Source organism: Rhagoletis pomonella, unplaced genomic scaffold (assembly GCF_013731165.1).
Source record: "Rhagoletis pomonella isolate Grant_MI unplaced genomic scaffold, Rhpom_1.0 Rhpom_scaffold_00004, whole genome shotgun sequence".
NCBI lineage: Eukaryota > Metazoa > Arthropoda > Insecta > Diptera > Tephritidae > Rhagoletis > Rhagoletis pomonella.
Genome location: NW_023458558.1, coordinates 34,633,543 through 34,652,262, shown reverse-complemented (window position 1 = coordinate 34,652,262; position 18,720 = coordinate 34,633,543). Strand labels below are relative to the sequence as shown.

The following is an 18,720-nucleotide window of genomic DNA, read 5'->3' as shown; positions in this document are numbered from 1 at the left end:
TAGCTTCTGTGATGGCCACGCAGAACAAGCAGTGTAGCTTGCTGAGGGTGGGGCCCGCACTAACTTGCTTTGATTTTAGCCACCAGGCAGAATATGTAACAACAGGCTTCACGACCATAGCACGTTGGTTTGGTTGATATTCCTCAGGTTTTACCATCAAGTCACTGGGGGCATAAAACGCCGTTACAGCTTTATTGGTAACATTTAAGAGATGTGAATTTCAATTGAGCCTTTTGTCCAGAGTTTCTACTATATACCTCTTCTGAGAATTCAATTTCTATCCCTGCCAAGGTGATAGTCAAGTTGACTTTCCTTCTTTTGGTAAATGGGACAACGGTGGATTTCTATGGGTTTATTGACAATCCCCTTGCAGCACATCAGTCTTACTGAGCGTCAACTATTTTTTTTTTTAATTCAATAGAAGAATGGAAGAAGTTTTCTATGTTGGGAACTGACATACTTAATAACTTAAAACCGGATGCGAACTCGATAACTTAGAAACTCCAGTTGAATAATGGCGAGAATTATGTGGAATTGTATGAACGGAGAACTGTGGAAATATTAATGCATGCCTAATGCTTTCATATGTATGTATGTACATAAATGACTCGACACCAGCACAGCACGACCTCTACATACCAATTAAGTGCCTAAGCTAAATAATTTTAAATTGTTTCCAATGTGTCATTTGTGGCATTAAATTGTTGGTGCGAATGGAAATTGGTGTCAGCAAATGGGGTGACCGGCAAATAGGGAAAACTAAATACCGTACATATGTATGTGTATAATTTATGCAGAGATTGGGCGAACATAACCATAACAGAGTAATTAGCGTATTCTTAGCTAATATCTAAATGAAAAAGAAAATAAATTTTGAAACATTTAAAAATATTTGTTCTATCTGAAGTGTGAAATCTTTAACGCGTAGCAAAGAATTAAAAAAATATTTATCTTCCTTTGTTCGGCATAAAAATTCCTTACTGTTGGAGAGTACTAGTATGTTAAGAACAGCTAAGTAAATAAAAAAATAAACAATAACAAAGTGCAAAACTTTTTATCGTGTGTATTGTTAAAGGGGGAAAAAACGAGTCTACAAAGTGTTCAAAAAAAAAAAAATTATGTAAAAACGCAAGAATTTATTTGCGTGCATGTGGAAAGTTGTAAATGTTCAAAATGAACTGTGGCACATAAACAATTTCACACCATCAAACAAGTGTGAAGCATAAACGACTGTACATTAGGCTGTTCCTTAGCTGCATGAGGAATAGATCTCATTGTTAAATTTCCTACTGATACATGCAGTATGGATTTAATAAAGCAAATCAAGAAAAACAAAAAATTCTAAATTTCAGTATAATAAGGCGAAAGCCGGATTTTTATATGGACCTCCATTTTGTGGTTTCTGTTCATTCGTATGACATCACCCAGCCAATTTAAACTTTTTACAAATCCTAACTCCCACAGAAAAAGTTACTTACAATTTTGTGTCCTAAGCTAAAAACTTGGCAACCACACTGACCCCTAGTAAAATCTCTAGCGGCACTTGGATAGATGGGTATTTTTGGTAAGTAGATTAGAACATCAAAAGGAAAGTACGCATAAAAATCCAGCTTTCCTTTAATTATTCCGAGGATAAATTACTTTATTCCCCATACCAAAATGCCCTAAAGTCCCCGAAAAGCTAGAAAGAGTTATTGACGGTAGAGAATGCATAAGATCATCGTGTGGCCATACTGAACCTAGACTCTTCTCTCCCCTTCTCCCTGCCAACACAAATATTGTATGCCCAGTTTTAACGCTGACATTTTTACGTTACAAAAAAATATGTCAAATTTCAAAATCCCTTACAGTTTATGGCAATATTTTGAATTACCAAAAGTTTTTGTCCGGTTTTCAAATAAACAAAATTGTATACCTAGGGATGGCAAAAAAATCGATCGACAAGCTAAACAAAAAAAATGAATTCCAATTAATTGCAATTATTCAGAGATAATCGATTAATCGAAAACAAAACCACTTTTCCATAAAACATTTCTGATTATATTAAATAAAATAAAACGATTATTTTTAGCGGCGATAAATAATTATTAATTATTTAACCAAGTTTGAAAAAACAAAAGCTTTGATAAGCATTTTGTTGTTAAGCGGTTGCGTTTCTCTGTGGCTGTAGCACCAGCTTTTAAAAAAAGGCGCTCAGCAGGCACCGAGATACCAACTAAATGACAGTATTTTTTCGAAAGTCCGTAAAGTTTTGGGTAAACAGTTTTCATTTCCTCCCAAGCGTCGATGATATTCCGCTTAAGTTCTGGGACTTACTATTTAAATAAATACTAATTTCGTCTTGTGGGTAATCAGAATCATCATCACAATCGCCTTCGTTTGTGTACAAGAGATTTATGAGGGGTCCAAAGGTCGAACTCATTTTCTACTGATTCTAGTGACATCTCGCTGCCCGTTTCCATAAGATCATCTGGGCACATTATTTCATTTCGCAAGAACTTTATTACTGAGTCTAATGCTAACGGATCTTTGAAATGAATTTTGTTGAACCTCGGGTCGAGTGAAGTTAATGCCGCTAGCAAAAAAGAATGTTCGATAAATGGATTTTAGACAACTACATAATTAATATTTCTTGAAAATATTTATTTACTAAAATCATTCAAAAGCTCTCGACATAAGCCTGATATTTTAGAACTCTGTTTCATGCCCCCGAAAGCCAAACAATAAGGTTCTCCCTAATGTATACAAGTACGTAACTACATACATATGTATGCGTATATAAGTGATACCGGATGAGATGCCCGAACTCAAAGGAGGGGACTACTAATAAAATAAACAATCGCTAAATGCGTCGACAGAGTAGCAACTAGCGGTAGATGAAGGCAGCAATGCTTGCATATGTAGGAGTATTTCTGTAGATGCAGACTCTACGTACATATGTATGTATATGCATAACGCATTTTTTATCTCACTCCAATAAAAGCATTGACCAATACTTCCGCTTAAAAAATAATAAAAATTTGTTTTTTTTTTCCAATTATTCACCAACAAATTTTTGGTGCTAGGCTGATCGATCGCAGGAGCCACTAAAAGGGGAGACCAGCAGAGGCGACCAATCAAGAGGCAAAGCTGGATGGTTGTACTAAAAATTTTTTTATACATTCATTTCCAAGTGGCATTGTGCTGTTTGTTAGGCGTGAAATACGACGCGACACGCGCTAATCCCAGCAGCTTTTACAAATGATTAATATGCTGAAAAACCTTTTAAATTAAATTTATATATGAACACGCATATATAGCATGTGTTTGTCTACAAATGTTGATGGCTTAAGCTTCTATATTATTTAGCGCATTATTGTTCTTTCTTTATTGCGCGTGCTTTTCTTCTTTCTACTTTTATTTGTTTGTATTTTTGTGTGGGTATAAATATTTTTCATCTTCAGCGCATTTCTCCGGATGGATGTGGGACAAGTGTCGGTAGGTATGGACAAATTTTCCATACTATTTATGATTATTTACATAATTCTAATGAATTCCAAAAAAATTCGACGCGTTTCACAAATCATAAAAGCAGTGTGTACAGCTATTCAGCTTGTGCGAAGGTGAACACGAAAATATGAAATTACACGAACGTATATTTATGTCTTTAAAAAAATATATGCATGCATAAATCAAAAAAAAAAGAAAAAAAATCACCTAGAAAAAGTTTCTAGGAAATGAAATGGAAAATAAAAAACACACAGCGTGGCATCTTGAATGCAGGAAAAAAAATATATCGTGTTAAATAAAAACTCAAGTTTCATAAAATAAGTAAGTAAGTTAATAAGTTACTAGTAGAAAGAAATTTAAAACACCCTTTCTAAAGATGAACCAAATCAGACCATAAACTCAAGTTTTCCAAATATATCAACTCCTGCCAAAATAACGTAACCGACATTTTTTTCAAAATTTTCTTTTTGATGCAGAAATTCATCTATATGCTCTAGGAATATTTCTGCATTAAAAATAAAATTTTGAAAAAAATGTCGCTTGCGTTATTTGGCGGTTAGAGCTCGATATAATTTAGTACATAAACATATGTATGTATGTATTTCACGTAGGTTGTATACATTTCAAATATGAACCAAATCGGACTATAATACGAGGTTTTTAAATATCTCGACTACTGCTCCACCTATCGGATTAATTAATTCATCTTTCATACTGCATTATCGTCGGGTTCTGAGCTAGGTATGGTATTTCAAAGCTTTAGCTCATCGGGAAGTTGGTTAAACATTTATTGCAAGAGACCCAAACAATCATACTTACATACATACATACAAAGAAAATTGAATAAAAGCTTATAAAAGTGATAAAAAGTAGTGGCGCTTAGTCTACAAGTTTTCAATAGGATTGAACTCTGTTTGTCCTACATAGTTCCTCAATCAAATGTAAACAACTAATTTAACTGAGTTAAACCCTATTTCGGTGCGCATGGGGTTAAGGCCATTTCAAATTGAAAAACAAAAAAATGTCTTGGAATGGTTGGGGCGCGCTCGCGCTCTTTCTATCTGCCTTACTCCCCGCGGAGTACGTAACTTTGTCACGGCCAGTGTTGCCACAGCCGAAAAAATAAAATTTACCAAAATCGTTAACAAAAATTTACCAAATTCCGAAAAAATTAAGCAACTTATTTAATTAATTTGGCTCACCTTACCAAACAATAATTTAATTTTATAAGGATCTCATTACTTTGCGTGATACACCGAGGGAAAAGTGTCGGTCTAAAAATAGGAAAAAACTAACTCGATTTAAGTATATGGAATCAAAATATTTCATTATTAAAATAAGAATTTCGTACTCACATCAAGTATGAAACTTCTTTATTATGAGTACAAGTATTTTATTTTAAGAAACATTAGCCGTCATCGATTCGCCATCAGTTAGCGAGTGACGAAAGGAACGAACTCAATGAGGTAGAACCAAACTCGCTATTGTCTATCCGTGCTACCTAACTTTGTTGTTTTTACATGTTGGGTTAGAATGTTAGATGTATGTATATAAACAATGCGGCATATTCTGGTTTTCGTACGAATCGAAAAATTTTAATTTTCGTATAGAAAATGATAGGAATATTTCATGAATTTCGATTCGTACGAAAAGAAGAATACACCCCAATATTTTCACAAAAAGACGCGTGAAAACTGAATGATATACAATTAATTCTTTAAGTTTGCATGATCTTAATTTCGGTATTTGGTACTCAAAAATATCATACTAAATATAAGATTTGTGTTCTCTATTTTAGTATTTTCAATCTAAGTCCGATTTTAAGTTCGGAAATGCTAGAATCGTGTACGAAAAACTTGATTCCTTCTCTGAGGGTAGTATTTTGAAAAATAAGCGTGATGTGACTTAAAAAAGTTACTCCAAGGACTCCAAGTGGGTTGAAAACATTTTTTTTTTAATATTTAAAGATATGCAGAAATTAGTACACAAACAGACAAATTCATTGAGATTAGCCTGAAGCTTAACTACATCGTTCATGTTTCTTATTGTGGTAAAAATTTCAAGTTAATAGGACGAATTGTGGGTGGCAGTGTTGCCAGAAAAAAATATCCATTTATTTTATTTTTTTTTGTTTGGGTACATAGGCACATACAGTTTTCATTCTAAACAAATATACTGAGCTTAAAACTCGTAAAGAGAAAAGTAGATACGTTACGAATTTATTAATTAGTTTCAAATTTAAAAGAGCTAAAAAAGAGCTAGGGGCTATAAGCAAATTCTAGCCCCAAAAGCATCAAAATGGCAACACGGCTGAGGGCCTAAAACACTTCCTTAAAGTACGCCTGATGTGGAAATGACGGGAGTAGAAGATTCACCCTCAATCGTAACCAGACAAAGCCTTTTAATTAGATTTGATTCCAACCATTGAAGGAAAACCGAGAGAAAACTGAAAGAGCCCAATTTAGATAAAAGACACAGAGTTAAAAGCTGTGAAGAAATCTGTTTAGACGCAATGTACTTGAAGTTCGGATGAAAATTATTTAATGCTATATTCACTGAAAATGGCCAGGCTAGAGACTGTGGACCTGCCTGATACAAAACCATTTTGGTTGGAAGAAATTAAACTTTTCGTTGCTCTGAAAAATATTCTGAATATTTCTGAAAAAAAAAACAAAAAATATTTCGTGCTCTGTAATGATAGCTTCGAATAATTTGGAAGTAATCGACAGCTTGGGAATTCGTTTATTTTTTCGCACATCCTCGAAGACTCCGCTGGCTAGTGATTTATCAAAGATTATTTTTAGTGGAGTGACAATATGTAGTTGGAGATTTTTTTAAGAAAATTACCCAAAGCCCCTCCACGTCAGTCTGAGATGATGGCATCAAAGCAAATATTCCATCTGAGATGTCCTCAGAGGAGAGATTCAAAATATCAAAATTTAGAGGAGAAGACTGATTATATTCGGGAAAAGTATAGGTGTCCCCATTGTCTCGGACAAAATTTGACTGGAAAAACTGTGCAAATAAATTGGCCACCTCACTAGGAGTGTTCATAACTTTATCATCCAAACAAACAGGAGTTGGTGGATTTGATGTTTTCTAAAAAGCCTTAGGATCGATTTGATATTATTATCAACACTAAGTATGTAATTCCTATAAAGGAATTCATTTACACAATTACATTCTTTTAAACAACACTAATATTTAATGCATAATTATTGATCCTTACTTTTCGTATACTTTTTGTAGAATTTATTACGCAGATTTTTAAGTTTCTTTAACTTAGGTGTATACTATGGAAACTTATAACGCCGTTTTTTTTTATTCGGGGAATATTAGAGAAACATATGAGCCGTTTCACTCCGTTTGTGCTTACTTTTGTTACAACGCGTTGGTTATTCGTGCAACTTCATCGACCAAAGGTAGAAGATTTTGTCGTTAGTTTCTGACATTAGAGCGATTTACAGATGCATATATCCAACAGTGTCGATTTAAATGCATTAATGCAGTAAGTTAGATTTAAGCCCGACATAATATCTTCCCAAATAATACACATAACAGATAACTGCGGGGGTGCTCCCAAAAGTACGCGGCCTAACCTAGAGATGGCGGTAGATGTTTGGAAAATATCGCTGTGTTAAAAAGTACATAATCTATAAAGCATATGTTTCAAGTTTGAAGACTCCATATTGTTTAGTATATGCTATAAAATTGGTCATCGTTATGCGATACAATACTTTTATTTGAAAGGCCGCAGCCCATCCAATATAAAAGCTGAAATAAATTATACTTTGGGCGGGTCTACTCCTTCGTTTACAACAGTAAAATATTGGGTAGCAGAGTTTAAACGAGACCGTACGAGCTGCCAAGACGAGCATCGCAGCGGTCGACCAAATGAGGTGACGATTCCAGAAATGGTGAAGAAAATCCACAAAGCAGTAATAGATGATCGTCGACTGAAAGTGCACGAGCTAGCAGATATAGTAGGTATTTCAAAAAGTACGGTTCATCGCATATTATCTGAAGATTTGAAAATGAAAAAGCTGCGTCCAAGATGGGTGCCGCATTTGCTCACACTCGACCAAAAACAGTGTCGTGAAGAGGTTTTAATTGTGTGTTTAGCGAATTAATGAATTAATGTTTGAATTCCTACCTCATGCACCCTATTCGCCAGATTTAGCCCCCTCGGACTACTTTCTGTTCCCCAACTTCAAAAAATAGCTCCGTGGTCAAAGATTTTCTAACAATGAAGAGGTGATGTCGGCAGTTAATGGCTGGTTTGAGAATCAAGATAGTTCTTATTTTAAAAAGGTTATCGAACTTATTGAGCATCGCTGGGAAAAGTGTATAGAGCTGAAAGGAGATTTTGTTGAAAAACAAATATATTTTTCCCAAAATTTTTGTGTTTTCTTTGTTAGGTCGGGTACTTCTGGTACAACCCCCATAAGTCTAGATAAGCCAATTGTTTCGTCAGGTTTGCTGATAGAAAACTCATAAAATTCCACTCTAAATAGCATTGAAAAATGGTTTCTATCACCGGAAAAGAAGGGGAAAAGATAACTATTGAAGGATAGTAGAATCAAAGTTTCCAGTAACGAAAATGAGTTGTTCTACAAAACTCGCAAAGAAAAACTTTACGTTTAACTTAAATTATGTTTAATTCAGCACTGAAAATGCTTTTACCATAAACTGTAGCCAATAACTTGCCGGCTGCTGGCCTACACGCCATTGTAAGCACTCCCAGTTAATTTGTTTCGGGCGGCGCTCAAGTGACTCAATTAAATGATAAATCAACAATATCTAGCCAGCAACAAATTTCCAGGAGATCTGGTGCATTTGATGTGCCGATGCATCAATACACTAAGCTAATACAAATGCGCATCCATATGTATGTATGCATACATATGTACGTGTGTATGTGGCTTACTGCTTTGTTGATGCAGTTACGGTGTGTTTTAAGTAACACCAAGCAACAGCACGAAAACAAATGAATGCTCAAATGCATCTGGGAAATAAACTATTGCACAGTGTTTGGAAATATGAAGTTCAGATCACAAAATATAAAAACCGCAATTTGACAGAATGTTAACCCGCAATGCACCAGCACAGGCATGATGAGCTAGTTATGGAGTGTGTTTTTGTAGGACGGGAGAGGACCTTACGCGTCAATTTTCTACTCAGTTCAAAGTAGCACTTGCTGCAAAAGTGGCGAGGGTCAGCTCCTCCATTTACCAATTTGACGAGGGCGCTCTGCTTAGCTCCGACCAGGAGACGGATGTCGAGTCGGTCTTACGAAGTACCAGTTTAGCATAATGCTAAACAACACTTCCCTCGCAAATACATAAAGATGGTGCCAGCCAACGCAAGGTGGGCACAAAAAAGGGTAGTATAGTCAATAGTGACAACTATTAGTCAACGTAGTGAGAAAATTATTAGGTTAAAGTTAGCTGCAGCTGGAAACACAGATTCTGTCGCTATATGACTCATTCTTTTAAAAAAGAGGAGCCGATAGCTGGTTTCTCCTTAGATAGAAGTAAGGACTGCCCGGAGATATAGCGGTATGTTCATAAACCACCTGCACGTTGCGCTCATACATGATATGTCTAATGGCGGCAAACTAGTCCTCGAAAAGTAACCAGAGATCGAAGTCCGGCTGTCGGGCTTAGCGATGGAGAGCATGCTATCCAACCCCGAGGGCCAGCAGAAGTCATAAAAAGTGATTCGGGCCGAGAACGAGATCTGCTAGCAATTCCTTCCCAGGAGTATGGCTGAGAACAGCGATGCATGGTTGGGTCTCAAGTTCAAACTTTTCTGGCGGACTAAATTTCGGCGAGACCTCACTCACACCTGGATTGGCATATCCTAACTAACGATGGATAAGGCAAAGCCTCCGGTTTATGGCGTGCCTTTTAATGGTGTTACACAAAGAGGAGGGACCAACAGTTTTACGCCGCCTCCGAACGCCGATTGTATTTTTGTGAGAAGCTGTTTTTCATAGTAGAAATACACTCGGAATATGCTGTTATCTGCCGAGGGGCGACTACTATTAGAAAAAAACTATGATTTTTAGTTATTTTATTTTGTGGGTTTGGATTCAACCAGGCCCTGCGGAGTGGTAGCGCGCACTGCTAACAACTGCACCACAGCGGCCGCCAAGAACCTCCGATTCGAAATTTTTTATCCCCATCGGTAAGCCGAAAGCCAGTGTCCTGACAAGAAAGGTAGAAGTGTTTCTCTGTCCTTCTTTCAGCACTGATGACCTGACAGTCAAAAGCTTAACAAAACAATAAATGCTTCTATGAAATTTCAGGATCAGATGGTTGTTCTTTAATTACATTGCTAAAAAAAAATTGAAGTAAATATTTTTTACGAGTACTGTACCCCACGTAAACGAGCTTAGTTTGAATAAGTTTTAATTTTTTCTGTGCGAATAATTTTTTATTTTTTTTTGTTTTAATTAGGCACCAAAGACCTACAGTGCACTTTGGTATGTTTCTTTTGTGTTGCTTGTATTGTGGCGGCATGCAGCAGGCCATAAATTAACACAACCAACACATTTTACTCCATTGCAACAACATTAGGGAAGACAGCAAACTATGTGTGTGTAGGTGTGAGTGTATTCTTGTTATTGCACTTTTCCTGCCTTTTAATAATGTTTACAAATGGTAGGTAGGCAGCCACTTTGGTTTGCTGTTGGCATAGCAGCTATGGATGTGCACAGCCACAAAAACAAGCAAATAAATACATACACACATATGTACATATTTATTTATATATTTATTTAGTGATTGTGTGCATTGACTAACAGCGTGCGGCATAACAAATGCCAATAACAAAACACCTTTGAAAACAAACAAACAGCACGTGAGTTACGTTTCATCAGTGGAATGATCTGGCAACGGGAGGGAGGATGAAGAATTGTGAGTAGGGACATTCATTCCAGCAATAACAACAAATACATATGTAGCACGATATTTTTTCTACAAAGCCTCACTTTTTTAATAGATATATAAGTAGTATGCGCATATGTACGTATGTATATACATACATGTCCCAGCGTGTGTTTGGTGGTGCGTATGAATTCTATGTATAAGCAATTGATTAGGTACTTACCAGGTGGTCCTGCTGGACCTGGTGGCCCCTCAATGATGCCGGTGGGAAATTCGTCACCTTTAATGGTCGTTGTAAGGCCACGATCACCGCGGTCGCCTTTGTCGCCCTGCAAAGGATAAAAACAAAAACAAATAAAATAAATATAAATATTTTGTGCTAGATAAATGGGAAAACACAGACACAGTTGGAATGTGGGATGGAGACTACACTGATACATATATACATATGTGATATTGATGTAGCTCTACTCATAAATAAAGATATGTTAATTTTTATTGTTATGCCCATAGAGTTTAGAAGACACGTAAGCTAAAATTGAGAGAGGAAAACACTAATGTCTTAATACCATAAATAAATGATAAGTGATGCGACAAAGCCTGCATAAATATGTATTGTTAGACTGCACAGACAGCCAACAAGACAGTTATTTAGAGAGACGGCACATTTCATATTCATAGTCAGATTGATATCACGCTATTATCAAATCACTATCTCACACTCGACAGTGCAACAGATACCTACTCTTACTTAGGTACGTTGGGGTGAGTGCAGACACATAAATAAGTATCCATTTTGAGAGGATAATAGGCTGCGTTTGCTTTTATATAAAATTGGAATAAAAAGGTGCATTTTGCGGGAAAGCATTGTTGTGGACACAAAAGCATCATAGCGGATAATGCAGCTGCATTACGAAGGTTGTATATCTGCATCGCATATCATTTTCATTTTCGATACCATTTTCGTTTTTAATTTTCATTAGGGGTATTCACGATTCGGTGCATACTGACTAGCATTGTGTATAGATGGCATAAATTAGCATGATTGGCTAATTTTGCAGCTGTTTGAACACATGAAACAACAACAATCATGCTATTTATGCTATGTATGCACAGTATGCGCCGGATCGTGAATACCCTTATTGTGATGTGAAGGATGTGTGCATAAATTTACTTTTGCCAACATATGTGTGTGTGTATGTATGTACATAAATATGCATTTGCTTACTGTTTATTGCAAACGGGCCCGTCGATAGGGAGGGGGAAATACCATAACCATAACTTGTTATTATTTTTTTTACAATGTAAACGCTCCTTCGTTATAGGCTTTTATTATAAATATATTCCGATTCGTGTCGACTGTTTCTGACTATATACATTAAAGAAAATGATCACATGTATTTAAAGAAATACAATTTATGTATAGGTGCTCGTGATTTTTCAGTCGGGGACCCGAGATTTCTCTCGACAGCCCTGATTGCAAACAATAACGCAACGGCTCTTCCTTTTTTTATGCACTATTTTGTTACAAAGAAGTTGTAAGGGAATTTGAAAAGAAAGTGAAAAATAGTTTTCGTTAGCTATTTATATTGATTAAAAAATTTTCTTTTAAGAAAATTTTATGTAATTCAGGTATTTGGTGACTGAGTTGAATTATACGCGATCTAGTAAGTAAACTTGCAAAACAAAAACCTGCGCTATTGTGACTACTTCTCTGAAAGTTTGGTTAAGTTAGAAGCGCGTATATCAAAAAGTAGATACGTTCTTCCGCTCGGAGACATATTTAGTTAGCCGTTGTGAGTGCTTTCACGTTTTCCTAACCCGTGTTCCTTTTACAAAGTGGACATAAATATTGTTCAAACCATTAACCTACCGACAATAAATATTAAACAAAACAAGTTTTCACTAAAAACGGCCTCAAGCTCATAAAAATTGTTGAACAAAATAAAGAAAAATAGCCGAAACTAATCAAAGTCTCATGTGCCTTTTATTTTTCACAAGACTGTATGTACATACTTATAAATGGCTCAAGGAAAAATCATACAACTCACCTTAGGTCCTATTATGCCCGGCGCGCCAGGTGGCCCAATCGGTCCAGGTTCGCCAGGTGGTCCAGCAGATCCTGGTGGTCCAGTTTCGCCAGCAGGACCAAGTCCGCCATTCAAGCCAGGTGCGCCTGGCTCACCAGGTGGTCCGGGTGGTCCAGGTGGACCTGGTTCGCCAGGTTCACCCTGAGAATAGTAGTAAAAAAGAGAATAGAATTAGTATGAGTGGTTTACACAAGATATGGAAAAATCTTCTAAAAGCACATTTGTCTACTATTTAATGCGGAAATGTGCGTGACATTAAAGAAAAACACTTGCAACGCATGCACATGCAATCGAATTTAAAATTAAAGCAAGAAATTTAAGCATTTATGTATTTAGAACCTAACTACAATATTGAAAATAAAACCCATTTATTTAAAATATACACACACATTCATTCATACATCTATTTACTTACATACATTTGTATGTATGTGCATATATGTTTATTTTTTTTGTAAGTGTTTTGCATTTCAAACGAATTTTGATGAAATTTTCTTATTTCTTATTTTGAGAGTGCATAATAAAGTTTGCAAGTGACCAAATGGCATAATAATATTCACACCTAAGAGTGCACATATGTACTTGTAGTATGTGTATATGCGTATACGCTTACTTATGTATGAGAATATGCATATTCAAAACTGCATACGTTTTCCAGCCTATTAAATAATGCATTTACTTGTACGCTTGCGTTTGTACATATTTAAGTAATGGATTTGTCGTGATTATCTGTGTGCAAGGATGTGAAAGTGTTACCAGCACTTACCTTCAGTTGTATGACAGTGGCGGCCGACACATTTACACCGGCTTCTTGTAAACCCTTACAAATAATAAAAGCAAAAACAAAAGATTATGAAAAACTAAGAAAATAATATTTTTTTTTTTTTAAATTAAGTTAATTTAAAAGCATAGGCTAGCAAAAAATATTGTAAATATAAATCACACATAAATTATTTCCAATTGAATATAATTTATTAAAACAAATGTTATACAAATGTAAGAAACCAATAGACGCTACTGAGTATTTCTTTAAGATTAACACCACTGTATTTGATTTTTAATATTTTTTTTTCAATTTTCTTTGCTAGAAATAAACGCTTGAATTTCTTAAACGTTTCTTAAAATATAACTTTAGCGATTTTCCTTTCAGTTGAACAAAATATCGTGTGTATGTATTAGTGATTCACAGAACCGCGGAACCGGATTCGAAGAACCGGGTCCTTTAATTAACCTAATGGTCTGCGCTTTACAAGAATCGAAAAACTGGTCTAAGGGAACTGAAACTCGATTCCAAAAGACTCGAAAAACTGTTTCAGCAGAACCGAAGAGCGACTCCAAGAAACTCTAAAAATGGAACCGAAAACTGGTCCCAGTGAAACCGAAATATATATGGATGGATGGAATGATTTTAAAAAAGAACTCAGAACTTCGATTAAATATACTAATTTAAAGTGCAAAATCAATTTTGTGCTTTAGGTTTTTTGGAAATTTTTCTGTTATCCTTTCAGTGCCAATTTCAATATCCAAATGTATATGTAAAAGTGCTACACCTGTCAACATGGTACAGCATGGTTTTAACCGGCCAAGGGTTGAAGAACTTCTTTCTGCAGTAGCGTTACTTCGAGTAGCTTCAATTGAGCCTTGTCGGGCAACATTTGTTAATGGATATATGTACATATTTTGAATCCTTGTCTATAAACTTCTGTTCGCCAATGTCTGTCTTCTTCCGCTATTTAAAGTCGAAGTTTGAGATACATACTTCAAAGAGGATTTCGAGTGTTCGCATTATCAAAAATCGGTAAGTATGATCGAATATTATTTGGTAAAAAACTCGCTTTTACTACTATTTTCTATTTTTTCATTTGTAAAAATAGCTTAAGAATATAAGCAAAAGAATGCAGAAAATGTTTGAGTACCGCGGTTTACTGTAGTATATGTCCTCAAATTTTAGAGCTCTCAAAAGAAACTTTGAAGGACTTTATATCTGACAATACTTAACACTCTCTACTCAGCTTCGCATAACATACATACTTACATATTTATTTGCTTATATAAATAAAAAGTATAACAAAAATATGTATATAGAATTTGATTTTTTTTTTTAATTTATATACTTAAATAGGTAATCTTTTGTTTAGCTATTTCGATAGAGTCTAATCCTGTTACAACTCTTTTGAGACCCGGAATCTGTCTAAATATCCGGTTATCCTTGGATCACTTGGCACTTGGCACATCACTAGAATGTGTGAAGTCCTAGCTTCAAAAGAAAAAAGTCAGAATCTTTATGCTGAAAAGCCTTGCGTTCATGTTCATACATACGCACTCATGCATTTGTACATATGGATTTGCCAACATACTTATGCATGTTTATTCGAGAACATATCCTACGTAGGTATGTCTTAAAAACTTTGTAAGCACACACTTTACTTTTGGCCATTTGCAACATATGTGTAAAAATTTTCCGTCTGAAAGATTTCATAACATTGACTTGCAGATGCTGCCACATGTTCAAAAACTGCGGAAAAGACAGTCAAAAATGTATTTACGTTTACTGTTGGATTGCATGTACTATGCAGCATATTGGTACAAATGTGTTTAGAAATTCGCGATTTAACAAAATGTCAAACTATCGAATGTGGATATGAATATTTTTCAGGATAGCAAAAAAACTGTTGTAAAAAATGTTGTTGTCATTAGGAAAAAGTGTGGGATTCGACACTTTGGTAAAGCCAATAACATCTGCTTCTAAGAAGACTAGACATTTTACGATTTGCTAGCTAGCGTATCATTCTAAACCAGGGTTGTTGCGAATATTGTTCCGAAATAAAAGTCATTTCCGAATAATAAACAAACCGCTTTATATTATCTAAGAAATTTACGAACTTCGTTGACGTCAGAGAATTGGGAAGATCACATTTTGCTACAGGGAGTATTTCGGAACTTTGTACTGAAAATAATCTATGTATGAATCTCTAGGCATTACCTATCTATATGCTCTTTTTTCAATATTTCACTAGCGGTACCCTCTTGGTATTCGTATATAATAGCCTGGTTTTAGAAAATTTTAATGATTAAATATATGTATGTATGTATATTCATATACATATATGTAAATATGAAAAACCAACTTGTCCCAGCCTTTTTGCTCTTATAATGATTTTGGACAAAAAATTGATAGTTTTATCCATAGTGCAGTGACAGCACATCACAATTGTATCGTCGCCATCATTTCTCTTGTCCAGACACATAAATATACACATATTGCATACTAAAACTCTGCACCTTCATTTTTTTATATTCAAGATAACATAAAGACTCGACAAATGGCCATAAAAGGGTGAAGAATTGAAACAAAGTGCATTGATGTAGGCGAGGGAAAATGGTGAGAAAACGTATGTAAATATTCGCTTGAGCGCAAATGTATGTACATATGTAAATGTATGCATAAGCAAGTGGACTTTAAATAGTAGTGCTAAAAGCGAGTTGCATGAAATTAATAAACAGTCGTATGGAAAAAAATAAGGACCGTTAGATAGACTTAAAAAAAATTACTAAGATTTTTTCTACTTAATCCACAAAAAAGCATTTTAAACATTACGCAAATCAAATAAATTTTGATAACATATCTTTATCTGCCTTAAAGATTTTTCTCATAAGGTATACAATTTTTTTTCAGATTTTATTTTTAATATTGTTTAGAGGTTTGTACCACTATTATGTTTATTAAGAAAAATTGAAACAGCAACAAAGTCTAAGCGGTAGGAGCAGCTTTAAGATGGTTTGACTTTGAGAAATTTGCAAATGAAAGAGGTTTTTGATCCTAAATATACTGCACTTATGTATGTGCTTTCCATCTCAATTCAAACAGTCGATTCGGGACCTGATTTGAAATCAGCTAACAACATGAATATGGCCTACTTTGGGCTTCAAGACCAGAAACTCAATTCTTCTAAATAGGTTTTGTCCATGCATTAAGGGCTGTTTCCAGCTCTAAAGAAAAAAGTTAAATAAAATTAGGCAGAAGAAATGGAAAACAAATTTTCTTCTGTCAAAATGTCTTAATCGGTTTGCAGCTCTCAAGAGAAAAATTTTCTAAAAACTCCGAAGTTTGACTAATTTTTGTGAAATAGGTGCAAGTTTTGAAAATTCTCATTAAAAATTTTGATGAGCATTTTTTGAAGTTTCACTAATTTTTGTGAAATTTGTGGAAGTTTTGAAAATTCTGATTAAATGTTTGAAATTTTGATGACAATTTTTGAACTTTGACAAAATTTTTTTTTGAAATTTGTGCAAATTTGAAATTTTTATTTATGTAATTTTTGTTAAAGATTGAATTATAGTTTATATGAAATTTATAAAATTAAATAACTAACTTTAAATTGGAAACAATATCCTTTTGAATGTTGGTGCTAAATCTTTGACCATAGCTGTATATGACACCCTTATATTGACAAATTTTGACAATTTAATTTTAATAGTTTTTTTTTATAAATATATGGTTTATTCTTTGACAAAAACCCTATAAAACTAAGTGGTTTCAAAATAGTTTTAAGCTTGCGAAATGTAACGGAACAATTTAAATGATTTATTTTTACTCATGAATAATTAGTTATTAACATAATTTTCAAATTACAGAGTTAAATTTCTCAAGGCTTCTCAATTGTTATCAAATCAAAAGTGGTCAACTTCACTTCTTACGGATCAAAGCAGTATCCCAATTAACCAAAATCATGATAAGCGAACCCATAACACTAGTAGTAGAGTTTTTACTATTTTCATGGTAAAGAAACGAATTTTCGACGCTTGGATTTATAGCTGGAAGGGTAGCTGAAATACTATATACAATCTAGAAGATTTTTCGTGCATACAAAAATGTCCATCGCAGTACTCCAACAATTTTAAGATAATCGTTGTCGATGCACGGAACAAATACTGCAACCCAGAGATATTCTTCCGCAGATGAAGCTTGTGGATTAGCATTTTCTAATAAGACCTTTGGAGTATAGAGTACAACTTCAAATGAATCTTAAAAAAACACTGGTATGCAGATCCAAAAATTCCCTTGAAAAATCTATTGGACAATGGCATAGTCAGGCGGAACATGTAGGCGGACTTCAAAATTACTGCGGAAATGATATATGTAATATTTGACAAAGCCGGAAGACTGATTATAAATTGGGATAAAGTTAATGAAATCCTTGAGTTGCACGGGAGTTTTTTAATCCTGTATCAAGCTTGCTGGCAATAAAATAATCATATTTATTGCACTAAAAATGCACTTAAAAAAGGCGCGAGTACCAGGTGCTAACAAAATTTGATGTGTAAACATATGTATATGTTCCGAGATAGACCCGAAAAAGTCTTAAACTAGTCTCGATCTGAAGTCGAAATGATCCCGACGAAGTCTCCAATTAGACCTGAAATGGTCCCGAAGTAAACCCAACAAAGTTTCGAACCATCAATGAGCAGTGTTGCTGATTAGCTCTGTTTTCCTTTGTACTACTTCTGAACTCGTCTTGGCTTACGCGTGACGGTTTACGCAAAGTTTCCCTATAGCGGCAGTAAGGATATTGTATGGAAGCATAAATTTTATAGGAATTTGTAAACATTCGGAAGGGGCTTCTGCCCTCCCTTGCAAAGGGCCTGTATAGAAATGTCGCTTATTTTTGATTTCCGAAATTTACCCTTTTTAATTATTTAATTATAACTCGTTCAGCATTTAACGAAAATCAGTTAAGCAAAGATTAGTTTTTTTCTCAATGGATTTCAAACAATTTAGAGCTGTTTTGTAAACTTTTAAAATTTAAAAGGTACTTGAAAAAATCGCCCTGCGAGCAATTAAAAAAAATTTCGAAATCATGTCGTTGAATCGCCCAGTTCTGAAGATTTGCCATATACATACATATGTACATATATTCAAGTATATTTCCATATATATGTGTGTGCGTATTGTTAAGTAGTGTGGTAGTGTCCTTTTAAACAAAAAAAAATAAAAACTCGTGTGAAAAAATTAATTCGAAAACAAAAAAGATTTAGTTTTTTAATACAGCAATTCCGACAGAGATAATCACTGTAAAATACTTTGCGGTTAACAGTTATACATATGTTAAACACCCAAGGACTAAGTAAATATGTAGGTACTTACTTATGTTACATCTATAACTAGATATGTATGTAAGTATGTAAGTTAATGTGTACTTCATAACATTGCTTTGAACGACAACTACAAAAACGTTGAAAAAACTACAATA

General features: G+C 34.6%; 1 protein-coding gene across 14 annotated transcripts in view; it reads right to left on the bottom strand.

The window, feature by feature from the left end:
- The window catches only part of LOC118737515 (collagen alpha chain CG42342), a 307,736-nt gene that overhangs the window by 74,341 nt on the left and 214,675 nt on the right, over positions 1 to 18,720 (bottom strand). For 10 of the 14 annotated variants that reach the window (XM_036468080.1, XM_036468068.1, XM_036468071.1 and 7 more), the window contains 3 exons: positions 13,236 to 13,289; positions 12,431 to 12,610; positions 10,603 to 10,708 (listed from right to left, as the gene is read on the bottom strand). In XM_036468080.1, the coding sequence (XP_036323973.1) occupies positions 10,603 to 10,708; positions 12,431 to 12,610; positions 13,236 to 13,289 (340 nt within the window). The remainder of the gene's footprint in view (positions 1 to 10,602; positions 10,709 to 12,430; positions 12,611 to 13,235; positions 13,290 to 18,720) is intronic. The other 4 variants (XM_036468072.1, XM_036468077.1, XM_036468073.1 and 1 more) reach the window with 1 other exon arrangement.